The sequence below is a fragment of the Meriones unguiculatus genome, chromosome 17 (assembly GCF_030254825.1).
Source record: "Meriones unguiculatus strain TT.TT164.6M chromosome 17, Bangor_MerUng_6.1, whole genome shotgun sequence".
Classification (NCBI taxonomy): domain Eukaryota; kingdom Metazoa; phylum Chordata; class Mammalia; order Rodentia; family Muridae; genus Meriones; species Meriones unguiculatus.
The window spans coordinates 97,493,735-97,512,715 of record NC_083364.1 but is presented as its reverse complement, the minus strand read 5'-3'; the positions used below and the strand labels follow the sequence as shown (position 1 = coordinate 97,512,715).

Genomic DNA, 18,981 nt, shown 5'->3' with positions numbered 1-18,981 from the left:
TGCCTTGCCTTCTGTCTGGATCCGCTTGGCAGTCATCAGAAGCCATCTGTGCTCCACCCGCAGCCCCCTGTGTTTCCTCCAGCGGGTGGGTCCCGCCACGCGTGCCGGGGTGAGCAGGGTGGAGCGGAGCGCCCCGGAGGGCGGCCAGGCCCGCCGGGCGGGAAGCCTGACTCGCCAGCCGGCCCCCTACCTCAGCCCGCGATCCTCCTCAGCCCCAGGCTGTCTCGGGCCGGACGTCCGGCGGCGGACCGGAAGCTTGCGGGCCTCCGCCGCGGAGGACCTAGGGCGTGGCCTCGCTCGGAACCGAGATGGGGGCGTGGTCAGAAGGGCGAGGAGGTTTCGGGGCGTGGCCGGGGGCGGGTGCGCAGGCGCGGTCTGGCGGCGCGGCGCGGCGCCGAGGGGCCATGGCGGCCACGTTCTTCGGCGAGGTGGTGAAAGCTCCGTGCAGGGCTGGGACGGAGGAGGAGGAAGAGGAGGAAGAGCAGAGCAGGCGAGACACGCCGGAGGACCGGGAGGTCCGGCGGCAGCTGGCGCGGAAGAGGTCAGGCTCCGGGAAGGCCTCCCCGCCGGGAGCGTGAGGCGCGGCGTCGGCCTTGCGAGCGCTCTGCGTTCACGCCGCGACCCCGACTCCCTCGCGAAGTCCCGGGGACGCTTGCCCTCCTCCCTCCACTCCGTGTCGTGTGTCAGCGGGAAGCTGTGTCCTTCCAGACTGTTCCCTCACGCAGAGAGGCCCCGCCGGCCCCTCGGCCCAGGTTTCACCGCTCTCCTCTCCCCCCGGGAGTCCCAGTCACGCCCCACCTTTCCCGAGCACGCCGTCTTGACGCGTACTCGTCTGGTTTGTGTTTATGGTGTTGGGTCAGGTGGAGGTTGGGTGCCCCCTGGCTTTTCCGCCTCCTTTTGGAGGAGTCGGTCCTCGAACCCAGCTCTCACGTTTCCGTCCCCCTGGCTGGCCCCCGACCGTCGGGATTCTCTGGTTTCCCAGTCGCCGGGTCTGGGCTCAGGACCTGTGTCGTCATGCTTGTGGTAGCAGCTTAGCACCTTCTCTGCCCTGAGTGTCCTAGTAAGTGTTCAGCATTCTGGTCCACAGTCAAAGGCACCTAGATTTTTTTCAGATACGGTATTTTTCGGTGGTTTGTGTCAACTACCAACACTTTTGGCAGCTCATTTTGTTTATGGCAGCCCCCTCTCGTTTTCTCACTCTTCCTGAGAGCCCTGATTTGACTGATGGTGTCCTGCAGTCATTAATGTGTATGCTCCTCGACTACTTTGCCACAACTAAATGTTTGACCATTGTTTGGAGTCTTGGTCACATTCAGCATTTTGCTGGCAGGAGTGTTTGAAGTGCTTTTAGTCTATTTTTGCACTCTCTCCGGATCGCAGGGGTGCTGGAATGTGTTCGTCGGGTCAGTATGAAATTTGTTAGCAGTTGTCCCACTCATTGGTTGACTCTGACATGGAGTAGTTATTGCTTGAGTCTGCTGTATTTTAAGAAGAGAAAGCGTGTATTTTACCCATGCATAAGAGCACTAAGGACACTGACTCCTCCCTAATACCACCTGTTCAACAATTATCTATATCTTGTATCACCCCCCTATTTATTCATCCATTCATGTATGTATGTATATGTAGCATCTGTTTGTTATCTGTCCATAGCGATAACATGTCCACCATCCATCTCGTCTGGCTGGCCTCCATCTCTTTATACATCCATCTCTGTATAGCATCAACCTGTCACCCTTCTCTTACAGTGTGATGGTAGTTGTAGTGACGTTTGTTTACTTTTGTCTCTTGCTGTTAGGGAGGTTCGGCTTCTCCAAAGACAGACAAAAGCATCTCTTGAGGTTGCACTGCTAGAAAAGCATCCTTGCTCCAAGTTTATAATTGCAGTAGGAAATAATGCAGCAGGTAAGTGCCGCGCCAAGACTGCACACCCCGTTGCAAGAGAGGACCTGGAGAGCATTTGTTTCCACAGATTTCAGATGCTGCCATTTTCAGAAGGTCACAGCAGGCCGTGGGCTTGTGGCTCAGGTTATGCACAAGACCTTGGGTTTGATTCCCGGTACCACGTGACCCTGGGCATGGTGTGATCCCAGCACTCAGGAGGCAGAGGCAGTAGACAGGAACATGAAGAAGTTCAAGGCCAAGCTGGTTTACATGAAGCTCTGTCTTAAAAAGTCACAGTAGATTTATTTCAAGTAAGGTAGATGCCTGCTCTTTCCATCTTTGTAATAAACATTAAAAAAAAATGAGATTTAAAGGAAATGTTCTCAGCTTCAGAGTTACAGTGCAAGGCCCTATTTTCCAGTCTGTTGTGGTGTCCATGGATCTAGCAATAATTGCAAGTATTTTTAAATGCTTCAGTTCTAAGGTCTTTGCGTGTGTTTGTTGATCTGGGAAGTTTAAGGCAGAAAATGTGAGTTTAGTTGGAACAGTGTGTGTGCCTACATGTGGAGACCTTTGTGATTTCAGTGGGTTTATGGACTCTGGTTAAAAGGCCTTGCCCTGTAAGTTTGCTCTGCTTAGAGAGTGTGTAAGCAGTAGGTAGCTTTTCACCTGTTATGTGAAGGTCTGCTGGGTAATTGCTTTAGAAGAGTGTTACATTGTGACCCTGTGCAAGATCTGTGGGCAAGTCTGTCTTTCCAGTTCTGCTTATGATACTGTGTAGAATTGCACTCCTCAGTCTCAAATTTTCTATGCTTCAAAGTAGTCCAATTATATGGTCTTTAAATTTTTTTTTAATATATTTTTAAAAAGAAATTTAAGCCAGGTATGGTAGCACATGCCTGTAATGCCAGCACTTGGGAGGCAGAGGCAGATGAATCTCTGTGAGTTCAAGGCCAGCCTGGTCTACAGAGTGAGTTCCAGGATAGTCAGGCTACACAGAGAAACCCTGTCTTGAAAAACAAAAACAACAAAATTTGATTATGTGTATATGTATATGTGTGGGTTTGCTCAGGAATACAGATGTCTGAGACCTGGAACTCCGGACAGTTAGGAGAGTCACCAGGGCTGGGTGCTGGGACCCACACTCTGAGACACAAGAGCAGGCCTCAGCCTGAAATGCTGGACCGTCTCTGTAGCCCCCGAGGGGATGTCTGCAGTGACTGCCTTAGCTCTAAGGTCAGGGTAACTGACTTTACTTTTGAGTATGAAGTACAGTTTGCGTAGCCAGACACTGATTTATGTTAACCTTTATTTTTTCCTCCCTGCAGCGTTTTTGTCATCATTTGTTATGAATTCAGGCGTCTGGGAAGAAGTTGGTTGTGCTAAGCTCTGGAATGAATGGTGTAGAACTACAGACACTGTCCATCTGTCCCCTGCAGATGCTTTCTGTGTGTTTTATCAGCTGAAATCAGATCCCTCGGTATGTGGGACTTGACTTTATATTCTTGAGACACAGTAATTTAGGCATGAGCCCTAGATGGTAAACATTGCAGGCTCTCATAGGTAGGGTTCTCCTTTGCTCCTCAGTGTATTCTTTGTCTTGATATTTATTTCTGCTGGTCTAAGTTTTAGGCCTAACTTAAATGTTAGAATCAGCAAAATGAGGAAGCTGCTGTGTTACCGTGTATTGCTGTAGCAGATGCCTGAGACAGTCGGCTTACAGAGAGAGAAGGTTGATTTTTCAGCCTGCAAATTCTCAAGTTCCAGTGCATGTCCTGGGCAGACCCTTTGCTTGTAGGGCTGCTGGGCTCAGGAGAGGGGAGCTGTGGGCGGGACTGCTGGGGCAGCACGGCTGAATACAGGGCCAGGGCACAAAGAGAGGACAAGGAGATTATGTGTATATGTATATGTGTAGGTTTGCTCTTTCAAGAACACAGTGCCAGTGACCTGGAGGCTCTTGGCGCCTGGAGTGAGCACATGGGCCTTTGGGGGTTGTGGCTGCCTAGAGCAATGCCAGTCACTGGTATTTACATGCGTTTATGTGATGTCAGGCCAGTGTCCCTGCACTTGGCTTGAGAACTCCTGAAATTCCTCTTGCAGGTCTTTCTCTGTCAGTGTAGTTGCTACATTGCTGAGGACCAGCAGTTCCAGTGGCTGGAGAAGGTAAGATGGAGAAAGCCTGACTCGCGGTGTGGCTGTGTGTGCTGTGTTTAGGGGACTGGGGTCTTGTCACTAATTTACAGTCAGATGTTAGACAGGGATAGTTTGCTTCCTTAAGAAAACATTGTAGGAGCATGTTACAGAGTATTAAAAAAGAATGTCTGTGGCCAGGTGATGGTGGTGCACGCCTTTAAGCCCAGCTCTCAGAAGGCAGAGGCAGGTGGATCTCTGTGAGTTGGAGGCCAGCCTGGTGTATAGAGTGAGTTCCAGGAGAGCCAGGGCTGCACAGAGAAACCCCATCTTCAAAAACAAAACCAGCCAACCAAACAAACCAGAGTTGTTTAAAATGAGCAGCAGGATGCTGGCCGTCATGCCCAGGCTCCACAGTGGTGAGGGCGCAGGCATGTGGCACAAATGGAGAGCAGCAGGCGGCTTCTGAGGGAGGGGCCATTCACTGCCAGATTCCAGGGACCACACGCGTCCTCAGCTGTCGGTGTGCTTACAAGTCCGTATTTTGAAAAGTGAACTCCGGGACCTTAGAAAAACGACGATTTGGTCAGTTGCCATTACGTATTGAATATGCTTTCTCCAGAATGTTCCAGACTAGAAATGTTATAGTTCGTATTTTTAAAAAGTTTTGGAATATTTGCGTATACAGACTGACATGTCTCAGGGGTAAGACTCAAGTTTAAATACAAGTTCATGTTTTATATATAGCTTTAACAAATTTCATAACATTTTGAATTTGTGAAGTAAAGTTTCTGAAATTCCCGCCTGGCCGCAGAAGGCTTTGGAGTTGGGGTTGTGCATGCTCACTGTGTGTGAACGTTAGCAGCGCATGCACCGCTGCGCTGTGCACTTAGTGCAGACAGCGTGCAGCAGTAGGCCGGCCGCTGGCGCACCGCAGCCTTCAGTCTCCTACCTGTGAGGAGGGTGTTTCTGAAGACCTGTCTGCACCTCCGAACAGACGCTAAAATGAAACCGACTGGAAATGAGAGTTTTGCTGTGTACCTGTTTTAAAGCAGTTAGCCTTAAAAACGGAGTGATCAGCGTGCCACACAGAAGTGATGAGTGGTGGGCGTGTAGGTGATGCCTGTCTTTGCTTATGTGCACTGAGGCCCCGTGGCGTATGTTTGGGGGGAGGGAAAAATGTCTCATTTCAATTTTAATTTTGTTGTTTTGTTTTCATGAGACAGGGTTTCTCTGTGTAGCTCTGGCAGTCCTGGAATCGGTATATACCAGGCTGGCCTTGAATTCAGAGATCCACCTGCCTCTGCCTCCTGAGTGCTGGGACCATAGGCGTGATAGCTGCGCCATCAGGCCTGGCTTAACTTTACTTTTAAATTACTTTTAAATTATGCAGGGTGGGGCTGGAGGGATGACCCAGAGGTCAAGAGCACTGACTGCTCTTCCCGAGGTCCTGAGTTCAATTCCCAGCAACCACATGGCGGCTCACAGCCATCCATAATGAGATATGGTGTCCTCTTCTGTCATGTAGGTGTACACACATAAATAAATCTTAAAGAAAATTCTGTAAAAAATTATATACAATGATAGTTATATTAAAATATTACCCTTGTACTATAGAAAAAAAGAGTACATTTGAGACTTGAAGAGATAGAAAAAGGCATTTTTAAATAAAAATAATTTATGTGCATGAGTGTTTTACCTGCATATGTTATATACACATACATATATATATTAATATATATACACCTTGTAAATGCCTGGTGCCCGTTATGGTCAGAAGAGGGCATCAGATCCCCTGGAACTGTAGTCACTGGTAGTTGTGAGCTGCCATCTATGTCCTGGGGACCAAACCCAGGTCTTCTGCAAGAGCAACAAGTGTTCTGAGCTTCTTAGCTATATCCAGTACTCAGATTATACATTCTTAAAGCAAAATAGTTCTTTTTATGTTTTAATTTATTTTTATATTATTTGAGCTTTTTTGAGATTCTTGCTCAGCAGCTCAGGTTGGCCTTGAACCTAAAATTCTTGTGCTTCACCCTCTTCAGTGCTGAGATTATAGGCATTTGCTACCATGTAAGGGTTAAAGCAGAGGGTTGTTTTGTTTTGTTTTGTTTTCCTGAGACAGGGCTTCTCTGTATAGCCCTGGCTGTCCTGGAACTTGTTTTGTGGACCAGGCTGGCCTTGAACTCATGCTGTCACTGCCTGGCTAAAGCAGAGCTTTTTAATTGACACTGTTCTCCTTAGGCATATTTTTGAGAACCCCTGCAGTGTTAGTGACAGCCAAATCCTCACAGTGACACACAGCTTGACAGTCATCAGGTACTATGGGTTCAGACTGGACTACTACAGGAGGAAGTGAAATTGCACTGTGAGTTTTTTTTCTTAAATGGATGTACCCAGTGACTAGCTTGCAAGCACTAACCTTTTTTTTAGTATTTATTTACAGGCTGTGCCGCAGTGAAATTAATCGTGTAAATCATTTATGGTTCCTGTTACAAAGCTTTTGGTTTTCCTATTGTTGGCACAAGCCATTTTCTTTCCTTTTCTTTTTGAGGAAGGGTTTCTCTGTGTACCCTTGACTGCCCTGGACTCACTTTGTAGATCAGGCTGGCCTTGAACTCAGAGTTCTGCCTGCCTCTGCCTCTCTGAGAGCTGGGATTGCAGGTGTGCACCACCATGCCCAGCCTAGCCATATTCTTATTTCATAAAATATTTCAAACAAGTTAGACACGGTGGCACACACTCGTATTAATCACTTTTGTTGTTATGAAAAAATACATCAACAAAAAGAAGAGGAAGAAGTTGTTTAATTTTGGTTTCTACTTCCAGAGGGACAGAGTCTGTTCTGATGGAGAATTCCTGGCAGCAGACAGGGAAGGCTTGGTGGCAGCAGCAGGAGGGACGGCTCAGAGGTTAAGAGCACTCACTGGCTGCTCTTTTAGGGGTTCTGAGTTCAATTCCCAGCACCCCACATGGTGGCTCACAACGTCTGTAATGAGATCTGGCACCCTCTTCTGACATGCAGGTGTACAGACAGACAGCACACTCATGCATGAAGTACATAAATAGATAAATCTCAAAAAAAAAAAAAAAAAGCCAGGCAACTGCTTTTATTCCTACTTAAGCACTTGGCAGCCTTGATCAGCACTTGGCAGGCTGATCTCTCTGACTTCAAGGCTAGCCTGGTCTACAAAGCCAGTTCCAGGAAAGCCAGGGCTGTTAAGAGAAATTCTGTCTTGAAAAAACAAAAAAGAAGGTTTTTTTTTTAAATTGTTGTTTTCACTGCTTTTTGGTTTGCTTTTTTTTTGGCCATGAATTTAAGTAAAAGATATAAGGACCCTTGCTGACCTGTCAGATTTACACTTTACAGTTTACTTTGAGATTCAGAGTGATTAAAACTTAGCTCCTGTTGTGGTAACGCTGACATTAAGCTCTGTAGGCTGATTCTCGGGTAGCAGGTGGGAGGAGGTGTTGAGTGTGCGCTGTGACATAAGGTGGCAGGCACGGCCACTGTTGTTCTTTGGACCCCTGGTCTATGCTGTTGTAATCACGTGGATGCTGGGCACTGCCATCCTCCGTTCAGAGACAAGACAATGACTTGGAAGATTGAGTAGCTGGCCCTCAGAGCCATGGTCGCAGGCTGGTCAAGCCCGCCTGCAGCGTGAAGTGTCGCTGCCCGTTGGGCTGAGTCACCAGAGCAGCGTTCCTGGTGAGGGAAAGGAAGTTTAACATAGAATCCGTGTTCTCTTAGGTTTTTGGCTCCCGACCCAGGAAGAAGATGCAAGTAACGGTTCTCACGTGCCGCCATGTCACAGAGTATAAGACCTCTGCGTCTACCAGCAGCCTTCCTTCTCCGTTCCTCAGAGCCCTAAAAACCCAGAAGTTCAGAGATCCTGTGTGCTGCCCGCTGCTGGAGCAGCCGAACATCGTGCGTGACCTGCCTGCAGCAGGTGGGCCGTGCGCTGGGGCTGCCCCAGGCTGTAGATGACTGTTGCTAGGGCTGGCCCCTGAAGTGGGCGCTCGTCTGTGTGCGTGTGAGGGAGCTCAGGCTCACTTCCGAGTCCCGGACTGCAGCTTCGACAGCAGCTGAGGGTCTCCGTTCCGAGTCCACACTGTCAGTGGAGCCCAGTGTTCTATGTGGGTTGCTGGGATGTGACCCTTGGCAATGTTAATTATCAAAGTAGAAAGTTTGGAATATCGAAGCTTGGTTGTTCCTCTTGACATTTTTATCATACCTCTTCTGTTTTTTTTTTAAAGATTTATTTATTTTATTATATATACAATGTTCTGCCTGCATGTACACCTGAGCACCAGAAGAGGGCACCAGATCTCACTATAGGTGGTTGTGAGCCACCATGCAGTTGCTGGGAATTAAACTCAGGACCTCTAGAAAAGCAAGCAGTGCTCTTAACCTCTGAGCCATCTTTCCAGCCCTACCTCTTACTTCTGTTGTGACACTGTTATTACCCAGCAGAAGTGGCTTATGGGATGAAGGGTTCTTCTGCTTACAGCTGAAGGGGATGCATTCCATCATGGTGGGGAAAGCTGGCAGCAGGAGCTGAGCTGCTGGCCGCATTGCTTCGCTGTCAGGAAGTGGAGTAAGGTGAAGGCTCGTGCTCTGCGCCCTCTCCTTTCTAAAGTGGGCCTGCACACCTCAGTCAGCCTCATCTTGATAGTGCTCAGACGTGTCAGGGTCTTGTTTCCTGCGCAGTTCTAGGCCCTTGTCAGGTTGACACGGAAGATCATCACACTGCCTTTGACACCTGTTATGCCAGGAGAGATTGTTTGTTTTCAGTGGTTAGTGTTTCACGGTGTCTACTTGTTTTTTGTTAAATGCATTTTAAGCATAATGCTTTGCTTTTTGAGTTACAGTTACTCATGGAAGGAAAGTAGTGTTAGTTCACAGTTTTCATTATAGAGTACTCTTTGCATGTGCCTCCTTAAAAAGGACAATGTTGTAATACTTCAATTCTTAAAATTATGACAGGATGGCCAGAAAATGCAAAAGATAATATTTATAAAACCTTATTAGGTAGAGTTGATTTTGAAAAATTAGGGCAGCATGGCAGTAGGGGCCTTGATGAAAAGAGGCCAAAAGCCGACTTAAAACAGCTTTTATTTAAAAGTGTTTAATTTAAAAGTCATGTCACACTGCTGGGTGTGCTGGCACACACCTTTAATCCCAACACCTGGGAGGCAGAGGCAGGCAGGTCTCTGGGAATTTGAGGCCAGCCTGGTTTACAGAGCAGGTTCCAGGACAGCCAGGGCTACACAGAGAAACCCTGTCTCAAAAAACCAAAGAAACAACCCCAATTATGTCCTAGAAAACAAGCATTGTTTTTCCTTTGTGTGTTGCAGTTCTGAGCTACTGTCAAGTGTGGAAAATCCCGGCGGTCCTGTATCTGTGCTACACTGATGTGATGAAGTTGGACCTGGTCACGGTTGAAGCCTTTAAGCCTGTGCTTTCTTCCTGTATGTTGGAATGCTTGGTGAAGGTAAGCAGTGAGGTCGCTGCAGTGACCCGAAAGATGGCCGTGCTGCAGGCCAGCATCTGCGTAGGTGGCATACAATGGGCTCTTGACACCGCTGCCCCATGGTTTGTGCTGCGGCGGCTGCGTGCTCCTGAGTGTGGGTTCGTGGACTGCTCTGACACTCACGTGTCCCTGTGGGTAGATGTCATTGCTTAAGAGCTTCCTGCAGCCCGTTAACTCGGAAGTTTGTAGTTTATCTTTTAAAGATTGATTTGTTATTTTGTTTGTGTGTGTGCCTGTGAGCGCTTATGTGCACCACAGGCGTGCAGTGCCTGTTGGCTCCTCGGGAACTGCAGTCACAGATGCTGTGAGCCCAGGTGTGACTGGGAATGAAGCAGGTCCTCTCCAGGGAGTGAGGGCTCAGCTGCTGGCCCTCTCTCCCCCTGAGGCACTTCAGGTTTAGCTTCTCTGTCGGGGGCTTGTGTGGCTACCCCGCCGTGTCCCTCAGGCAGGAGGTGCTGTGTCTCACGATGGAGGTGTTCTCAGGAACACCAGGACTTGGCGGATCAGGCTGGAATAAACTTAGCCGAAGTCACCTCTCAGCGGTCCCGCTTTGCCCTCAGGGTAGTGGCTTGTGGCAGGTGAGATGGCGCTCTGGAGAGTGTTTTCATACGGCTGAGGTAGCGTTCCTCCCCGCTGCCCAGGCCAGCCTCTCCCAAATGTTGGCATTAGAGTGCCTGCCACCATGACCTGCTGAGTACTGTTCTCTTTTAACAAAAAATGGGCTTAGTGTATGGAGGGGCACAGGGTGTGGGGATGAGGTGTAGGTCAGTGGTGTGTATGTGTGGGTTTGAGGTGTAGCTCATCAGTGTGTATGGGGGGAGATGGGTGTGTGTGGATGTGAGGTACAGATCAGTGGTCGGTGTCTTCCTCCTCTTCACCTTGTTCCCTGAAACACGGAGCTTGTGGGTTTGGCCAGGCTGTGAGGCCCAGCGTCCTCAGCACTGGGGTTTCTGGTGCTTGAGAGTATGCTGGCTTGTACACAGGCTCTGAGACCTCACCTCAGCCTCGTGTCCTCAGGACACTTGGACTGAGCAGTCCATTGCCTCGGTGCCACACCTTCAGGACTGAGCGCAGTGGACCTGAGCTGGTACTCGGTTTGTGGTTGTGGGTAGGGGACATCTTGGGACCCTGCTGTGGCATCCCCTGGCAGCTCCACAGACAGGAGGGGCATGGCTTGAGGGCAGCTCACTTGGAGGGAGCAAGCAGTCAACCCAGGAAAGACGCCTGAGAAAGTGTGTTAGTGGGTGTGTTAGTGGGGTGTTAGTGGGGAGGAGTGGGCAGCAGGTAAGGAGAACATAAGCCACTGTGTTAGGGTGGTAGCGTGGTGTGAGAGACGTGTGCTGACGGTGTGTGTGTGTGTGTGTGTGTGTGTGTGTGTTACGGGCCTGTGTTATAGTTCGGTTCTGGCTGCTCTGGCCAAGAGCAGCTTTGGGAAGAAAGGATTTACTTAGCCTCTGCTTCTGGGCCACCCCTCCCTGAGGGGGTTAGGGCAGGCCCAGAGGCCAGGGCTGGAGGGTGGGCACCTCTCACAGGATGCTTTATGCAGCCCGGGTGCATGAACCCGGAAGGGTGCTACCCACAGTGGGCTGCGCCCTGCTGCATCAGTTCTCAGTCAGGACAGCCCCTCAGACAGGCCCACAGGCCAGTCCTGGGCAGGCCTGCGGCTGAAACTACCTTCTCAGCTGACTGAGGTGTGCCAAGCTGGCCAGGCCAGTGACCGTCCCCTTTTCACTACTAGAGGTAGATGAGGTGAAGGGCAGGGTGAGCCTGCAGCCAGGCTCCTGTGCGTCAGTGTTGGGACGGGAGCGTGTTCAGTGACTCCTTCTTTCTTCCTAGAACATTCCTGAAAGCCGAGAAATACTGAAGAAATTGATGACCACAAATGAGATTCAAAGCAACATTTACACGTGACCCCAACGGTGGGGAGCCATGGCCACGACCTCCTGTTTCAAGGGGCAGTCACTGTTTGTACTTTATTCTGGGTTGTGGATATTGTGAGGGTGATAAACACAATAAAAATGTAAAAATTAATTGTAACTTTGTTTTTGTTAATGATGGCATGTCTACAGCTGAAATACTAATGAGCCAGTCATTTTTTTGTCACCTGTGAGATGGGCTACTTTTTGGTCATTTCCTTTTAAAAATATTTTTAAACATATGAGTATCTCAACTGTGTGTATGTCTGTGGACTGTGTGCAGTGCCCACAGAGGCCAGAATAGAGTGTCAGATCCCCTGGAGTTACGGATAGTTGTGAGCCACTGTCTGGGTGCTGGGAACTGAACTCCTGTCTTCTGCAATAGCAGCCAGTGCTTTGGCACTGAGTCTTCTCCAGCCTCTTCCTTTCTTCCTTTCAGAAGCGATGCAGATGTTTGAAAGGCTGCAGACGTCAGCAGGTGTATCAGTGTTGAACAGTGCAGGTAGGTCCAACAGATCAGCAGGTGTGGAAGCTGGTTTCTGGGTAGGGACATCTGGGAGATCCTGTAGGTGCTGAGCTAACAAGGCAAGACTTACTGTGCTTGAAGTGAAACATGGAGAAAAGCTGTAGATGACTTAAAAGTCGGGTCTAACAATGCTTACTGTTAGCTCCATAATTATGGTGGTCTTCTCTAACCGGCTGTCACAGCAAAGACAGACCCCTGAGAGGTTTTACAACAGCTTGTTTCACCCCAAGCCCCATCCCATAACATCTGCTCCAGTAATTTCCATCCGGGCTGCCTCCCATCCAGAATTCCATAAACACCTGCTAATGTTCTTCATCCGGGCTGCTCCCCTCCATCCACGCCGATCTGGCCATGCTCCTCTCCACGGTAACCCGTGGCGGCTCTCTGCTTCCTTCCTCTTCCTGGACCTGTCTTTCCTTCCCAAGATCCTCCTGTCCTCAGAGCACTCACAGCTTAGCCTGGTCGACCTCGTTTCTGCCCATCCCAGGTGTAAGCCCTTAATCAGCCAATCAGATAACTGGCGAGCATTCCTTATCATCACGTGCGTTACAGCGATAGTTAAACGTTCATAACAAAGCCCATGGCACCGGGTAACCAGACCTCAAGGCACTGAATCAGCATCTGGAAACAGACCTTCCTCCATCAGAGAAATATGTGTCCCCTCCTCAGCCAGTGCAGTTGACAGGTTTGTCCTCCTCAGCCAGTGCAGCTGACAGGTTTGTCCTCCTCAGCCAGTGCAGCTGACAGGTTTGTCCTCCTCAGCCAGTGCAGCTGACAGGTGTGTCCCTTCTTCAGCCAGTGCAGCTGACAGGTGTCCTCCTCAGCCAGTGCAGCTGACAGGTGTGTCCTCCTCAGTCTGTGCAGCTGACAGATGTGTCCCCTCCTCAGCCAGTGCAGCTGACAGGTGTCCTCCTCAGCCAGTGCAGCTGACAGGTGTGTCCTCCTCAGCCAGTGCAGCTGACAGATGTGTCCCTTCAGCCAGTGCAGCTGACAGGTGTGTCCCCTCCTCAGCCAGTGCAGCTGACAGGTGTGTCCCTTCTTCAGCCAGTGCAGCTGACAGGTGTGTCCTCCTCAGCCAGTGCAGCTGACAGATGTGTCCTCCTCAGCCAGTGCAGCTGACAGATGTGTCCCTTCTTTAGCCAGTGCAGCTGACAGGTGTGTCCTCAGCCAGTGCAGCTGACAGATGTGTCCCTTCTTCAGCCAGTGCAGCTGACAGGTGTGTCACTGTATAGCCTTGGCTATCCTGGAACTCACTCTGTAATCAGAGGTGATCTCAGCAGAGACCTTGAATACTCAATGTGGGTTCGGAGGTTCATTCTGGGATAGCAGCTGGTCTTGTTGGAAATTGGTTTGATGTATGGTCTGGCCTCAAGATCTGGTCACACCTGTTCTTGTTGTGTAAACCTGCCTGAGATATATCTGATTGGTTGATTCAACAGCTTATACCTGGGCAGGGCAGAATGGGGTAGCCGTGGCTAAAGTTTCCAGGTTTGGAGAGGACAGGAGAATCACAGGAGACAGACCAACAGGAATCGAGGAGGGAGGACCCAGTGTGGAGAAGGAATGACGTGGGCCAGGAAGAAGGACTCCAATAATGGCGTGAGAAGTCCCAGATGAAGCAAGTGTCATGGGATTATGGATGGAAGGTGGACCAGATGAAGGTTAAGGCGGATGGCATTGGATGGGGGCTAGGAGATGGATGGTGAGGATACTGAGACAGCATAGGTGAAATACTGCCCAGCCCAAGGAAATAAGGCAATTATGAATCTAACAGGTGTCTGTGTCTTATTATTTGTGATAGTGGGTTAGATAATACTGTCACAATAATTATAAGGCTGATAACAAGCATTATGTAGCCCAACGCTCGTTTTTATATTTACTAAAGTACAGGCTCTTAGTTCAGCCACCCCAGTTCCTAACAAAGGGGCCACAGTAGCAGGGACATGGGCTTCGCCTGGTGCAGCACCCAGGGCCTGGCTGTAGCTGCTGCATGCAGATCCACCAGAAGCAGGGACCAGCACAGGGACCCTAGTATGGCGCCAGTTCCCACGGTGGCAGGCAGTGCCCTGACAGCGTGAGCACGTCTTCCCTGCAGTCCTCAGTCCCGTGTCTTCTTCCTTCGCTCACTCACCATCTGCCGACTGGGTCTACTAACGTTCTAAATGTAGAAATGAGTCCCAGGTGACGAGCAGCTACAGGGATGTTGGGTCAGCCGAGGTGGAACAAGCTGCAGGCTTTGCCGACTAAGATGTCATGTCAGTTTTAGTGGTGCGCACGGAGCTCAGGCAGGAGGATGCCTCACCCGGAGCTGATGGCACAGGATGTTTGTGGGAAGGCCGTTTTGTGCACGGCTGTAGCTTGTCTTTGCATCTCTGTGGGTTCTTTCCTCCACCCCTTTTCTTCCATTTTTTTCAACCTCCTAACACTAGACAAGAGAGAAAAAAGGACAGAGAAAAGGAAAGCGTGACTGACAGCTTTGATTTTGGCTAAAAGAATAGAGAAAAGAGATGTGTAAAACATGAAGGGAGAAGGTGAAGGAGAATCCGGATGACTCCCTGGTGTCCAGGCTTTGTGGAGAGGAGATGTAGATTTTCAGTTGGGACTCCCTTGATGAAGCAGGCTTTGATCACATGAACTGAGTGGGAGCCTTCCATGACAGAAGGGACATAACTGTCATGCCTGGTTCTGGGTGGCTTCTCCGTTTCAGTCTAACTTGGGAATGCTTTGGTGCTAGCTCTTCATGTCGGGGCCTGTTCCTGTCATACTAATATAGTCGGCACAGATGTCTTGAATGTGAGACATGGCAGCACCCTCTCTGGTGAACAAGAGCTCTCTGTCTTTGTGTAAATAAACAACCACAGCTGCAAGTCAAACCTTGGCTACTGTTCTCTGCAAGTTGAAGTGGCTCTCTTGACACTCCGGAAGACGTGAGGGAACATTTTGACTGCAGTCATGCCTTTCATGAAAGCAGCCTGGAGCCACCTGCCTGCCGACCTGTGTGCTGCTCCTGGTTCTACTCTAACAGGTTGTGGGAGTGCAGAAGACCAGGTTAGAGGAAGCAGTGACTTGTGGGAAACCCTGACCGTCAGTGCCCAGGGTGTCAGCTTTGGTTACTTGAAAAAGGACAAACCATGCCAGTAAACCTCCTGGGACATCGCCATCACTTTTGGAAGCCTCATCGCTCAGAGAGAGCCGCTGTGAGGACCAGGGAGAAGAGAGCGGGCACTTGCAGGTGCCTGTGCTGGAGTGGACATGTGTCTGCGTCCTTCGGTCTGTCACGTTAAGCCAAACTGCCTCTCCTTGTGGCTCCAGGACTCCTAGCTGGACCTGGGTTTTGTTTTGTTTTTTTCTTTTTAAAGGTATTTTCCCTGATGTGTATGGCTGTGTTCACATGTGTGTCAGTGCAGGTGTTTGTTTAAATGTCACGGCATGCATGTGGAATCGGAGGATGGCCTCAGGTGTGGGCTCTTCCATCGTGTTGGAGGCAGGGTGTTTGTTCATTGCTTGTGTACCCCAGGCTGGCTGGCCTCTGAGCTGGGGGTTCTCCTGTGTCTGCCTCTCATCTCACAGTAGAGTGCTGTAGGTACTGGCTGCTTCATCTGGCTCTGGGAATTTGAACTCAGGTCTTTAGGCTTGTATGAGAAATACTTTACCCACTGAGTTAGCTCCCTGTTGTTATAAAGAAAGAAACTCTCAAATTGTTTAATTTTACTAATGAAGACTCAGGAGCCAGATGCTGGGGTGAAAATCTGCTAGCTCAGAGAGGCAGAGAAAGCACCAGCTGACGCTCCTACTTAGCTCACGTCCCAAAGGAAAAAGCCCAAAACAAAGAGCTAAAAACCAAAAGTTCAAAGCTAAAAGCCCAAAAAGCCAAAGAGCTTGCTAGCTCACTTGACAGGAAGAAAGGAAGAAAAAGCCAGAAACCAAAGAGCTAAAAGCTTTCTTCTCCATGCTGTCTTAAATATGTGTCTCTCAAAGCCCTCCTACTCTTTAATCCCTGTCAGCTGGTTTCTTGCTCTTCCTCTTGATTGACCTAGGATTTACTTTTATAGATCCTGTATACAGAAAGCTCTTGCATTAAAGTTGTGTGCTAGAGCTGGGTCACACCATAATTATTTATTTACAGTAAACAGAAAGTTCTTGGATTAAAGGGCTGAGCCACACCAAACAAGAAACAGGTTTTTATAGTTCACAATCTCCCGGTTCACTATGGGGTCCAATATCCTGCAACAGCTCCCTAGCCTGTGGTCGTGGACATTCACTTGGCATAACAAGGGTCAGTGGGACGAAAACACGGGTTTTTACACACAGGATAAGAGAATGGAAGCCCAAAGGAGTGGGGCCCATACTTCATCTGTTGCGGGTAGAGCGTACAGGAAGAGTTCTGAACTGTAGAGGTTCTAGGTGCCAGGAATGTTCCCTAACAGCCCACATGCTGAAGGGTGGTCTCACCTACCATCGGGAGGTGGTAGGGCCTAGTGTGGGGAACTTAGGTCACTTGGGAGGAGATCTGAGACCCCAGGTCCTTCTTGCTGGTCTGACACAAGGTGGGAGGCTTCTTCTCCCATGCATTCCTGTCATGATTGTTCTACTTGCCTCAGGCCCGGAGTAACAAACGAGTGACAGGGACCAAGTCTGTGACTCGGTGGGCTGAATCACAGGCGTTGGTTACAGTGACAGAAAGGTGACTAGCAGGCCAGCAAAGGAAAGAGGGAGGGATTTTAAAAACATGTACCTCATCTTGTGTGTCTGGGTGCCCTGCCTGCATGTGTGTGTATTGCCTGTGTGCTTGTGACCCAAAGAGGCCAGAGGAGGAAGCTGGCTCCAGGAGCTTCAGTTACAGATGAGGACCCAAAGAGGCCAGAGGAGGAAGCTGGCTCCAGTGAGCTGCCATGTGGGTGCTGGGAACTGGTGTGGATCCTCTGCCAAGCAGCCAGCGTTCTTACGGCTAAGTTACCTCTCCAGCGCTGTAATTTCAAGGAATAATCTTTTAGCTTTGACTTCCTGTCTCTCATGTTGAGAAGGTTTCTTCTTCCTTGGTATTGGGGTTGCAACAGCTTTGTGTTTGTTTGTTTGTTTGTTTGTTTGTTTTGTTTTGTTTTTGAGACAGGGTTTCTCTTTGTGTAGCCCTGGCTGTCCTGGACTCGCTTTGTAGACCAAGCTGCCCTTGAATTCACAGAGATCTTGCCTTTGTTTCCCTGAATGCTGGGATCACAGGCATGTGCCACTGCACCTGGCTCATTGCTGTTTTTAGGAAGAAAGATTGGTGAGTGGCTGGGCTGGGCTGGGCAGGGCAGGGACGCCTCTCAGAGCATCATTCTTGTGCTTACTGGGCTCAGTGTGCTCTTGGCTCAAAGTAACCCAACATAACAGTCTCCTGTCCTTCAGGGTTGTTTTTTTTTTTTTTTTTTTTTTTTTTTTTGTGGTGGGGGGCAGGGTCTCATTGTGTCCCTGACTGGTCTAGAACTCACTGTGTAGACTCTGCTGACCTTGAGCTCACAGAGTTCCGCCTCCCTCTGGAATTAAAGGCATATGTGACCACTATCAACCCACCTTTTAAAAGTATCTTCATCACATTGATGAATTTGTGTGCTTCAGTGGCTTTCCGGTCTGCACAGCATCAGACCTGAGGTCCTCGGTACAGAGTCCAGAGCCCTGAGAAGTCAGGGATTTCCCTCAGCAGAAAACAAGCATGGGCTCGCCGTGCTTTATAAAGATCGTCTTCTCAGCATTGGGAAATGACCCAGGATGAGGTAGAGATTCTGAAGAGTGGAGCTGCTGTGGGGCCTGTAAGCGTCCTGGTGGGAGGATCAGGGGATACTCAGGAAGAAAACACATTTACTTTTCAACCTGGTTCTTTGTTAAAGATTTATTTTAATGTATTTTCTGTATATGAGTACTCTGTCTGCATGTGTGTCTGCACGCCAGAAGAGGACATCAGGTTCTATCATGGATGGTTGTGGGCTGCCATGTGGTTATTGGGAATTGGACTCAGGACCTCTGGAAGAGCAACCACCTCTCCAGCCTTTCACCCTGTTTCTTGACACAGAAACTCTTTAAGTCCCTTGAAAACACCTGAAGGTGTATGTGTGTGTTTCCTTCTGAAGGGCCTCTTGGTAGGCTCTTAGGAAGCTTCAGGATGTGGGTCCAAGAATGGGGTATCAAGAAGACCAAGGCAGGATTAGATGTTTGTGATTCCAGCGTCAGCTCTATCTGTAGAAGGAATCTCTACAGCATCTGTCAATTAAAAACCTTTGGCCAAGGCAGGAAATAGGTGGGGCATCTGCCAGGCAGAAGGGATTCTGGGATAGAGCCAAATGCATGAGATTTATCCTGCAAGAGCTGAGGAGGATGTTGATGAGCACCGGTAACTAGCCGTGTGGCAGAATGTGGATTAGTCTAATGAGCTAGTTTAAGGTATCAGCTAGTCAGAGGGCAGCCTGGCTACATGGCCGAGGTATTTGTAGAGTATTTAATGAGTCTTATGAGTCGTTGTTCCAGGAGCTAAGGATGGGAAGAAAAACCATAATGGCGTCCTACTCCATTCACACTTCAGGAGGAGAAAGAGGCAGACACTGAGGCAGTAATCTGTTGTGCCCTACTGAGTGCTCTATGGGAGCACTCAGATTGTGGTCCTGGAGAACTCATGAGCTGGGAAGTGCTGGGAGGCAGCTCTCCCCATTCCGTGCCCTGAGCATTTCCTCCAGGTGTCACCTCTGTTATCAAGTGGGAGAGGAACATCTGTTTCCCGAAATTCTGTAAGCTGCTGCAGTGACTTACCTGGCAGGAACCACCTGATTTGCAGCGAGGAGTTCTGGACTTATGGTCGGATAGGGTCTGTACCCCTACCCTGGGGGTCTGCACTGGTGCTGCCAGTCACAGGACTGAACAAATTGTGGGTGCACAACTGGTGTCCACCAAGAGGGGGTATTCGAGGTGGGGAACACACCTCATGCTGGGTATGAGCAAGGCTTGGGGTTGGAGAAGGCAG

General features: G+C 49.5%; 1 protein-coding gene across 4 annotated transcripts; it reads left to right on the top strand.

Annotated features, from left to right (window-relative positions):
• Positions 1 to 327: 327 nt before the first annotated feature.
• Positions 328 to 11,579, top strand: Psmg1 (proteasome assembly chaperone 1). 4 transcript variants are annotated; one of them, XM_021662190.2, is made up of 7 exons: positions 328 to 541; positions 1,799 to 1,905; positions 3,213 to 3,364; positions 3,985 to 4,047; positions 7,766 to 7,964; positions 9,373 to 9,509; positions 11,385 to 11,579. In XM_021662190.2, exons 1-7 carry the CDS (start codon positions 405 to 407, stop codon positions 11,457 to 11,459), a joined length of 870 nt encoding a protein of 289 aa, XP_021517865.1. In that variant the 5' UTR covers positions 328 to 404; the 3' UTR covers positions 11,460 to 11,579. The 4 variants fall into 4 exon arrangements, with proteins under 4 accessions (XP_021517865.1, XP_021517868.1, XP_021517866.1 ...); XM_021662191.2 differs by lacking the exon at positions 328 to 541 and adding an exon at positions 557 to 752; XM_021662192.2 differs by lacking the exon at positions 328 to 541 and adding an exon at positions 786 to 1,060.
• Positions 11,580 to 18,981: the final 7,402 nt, after the last annotated feature.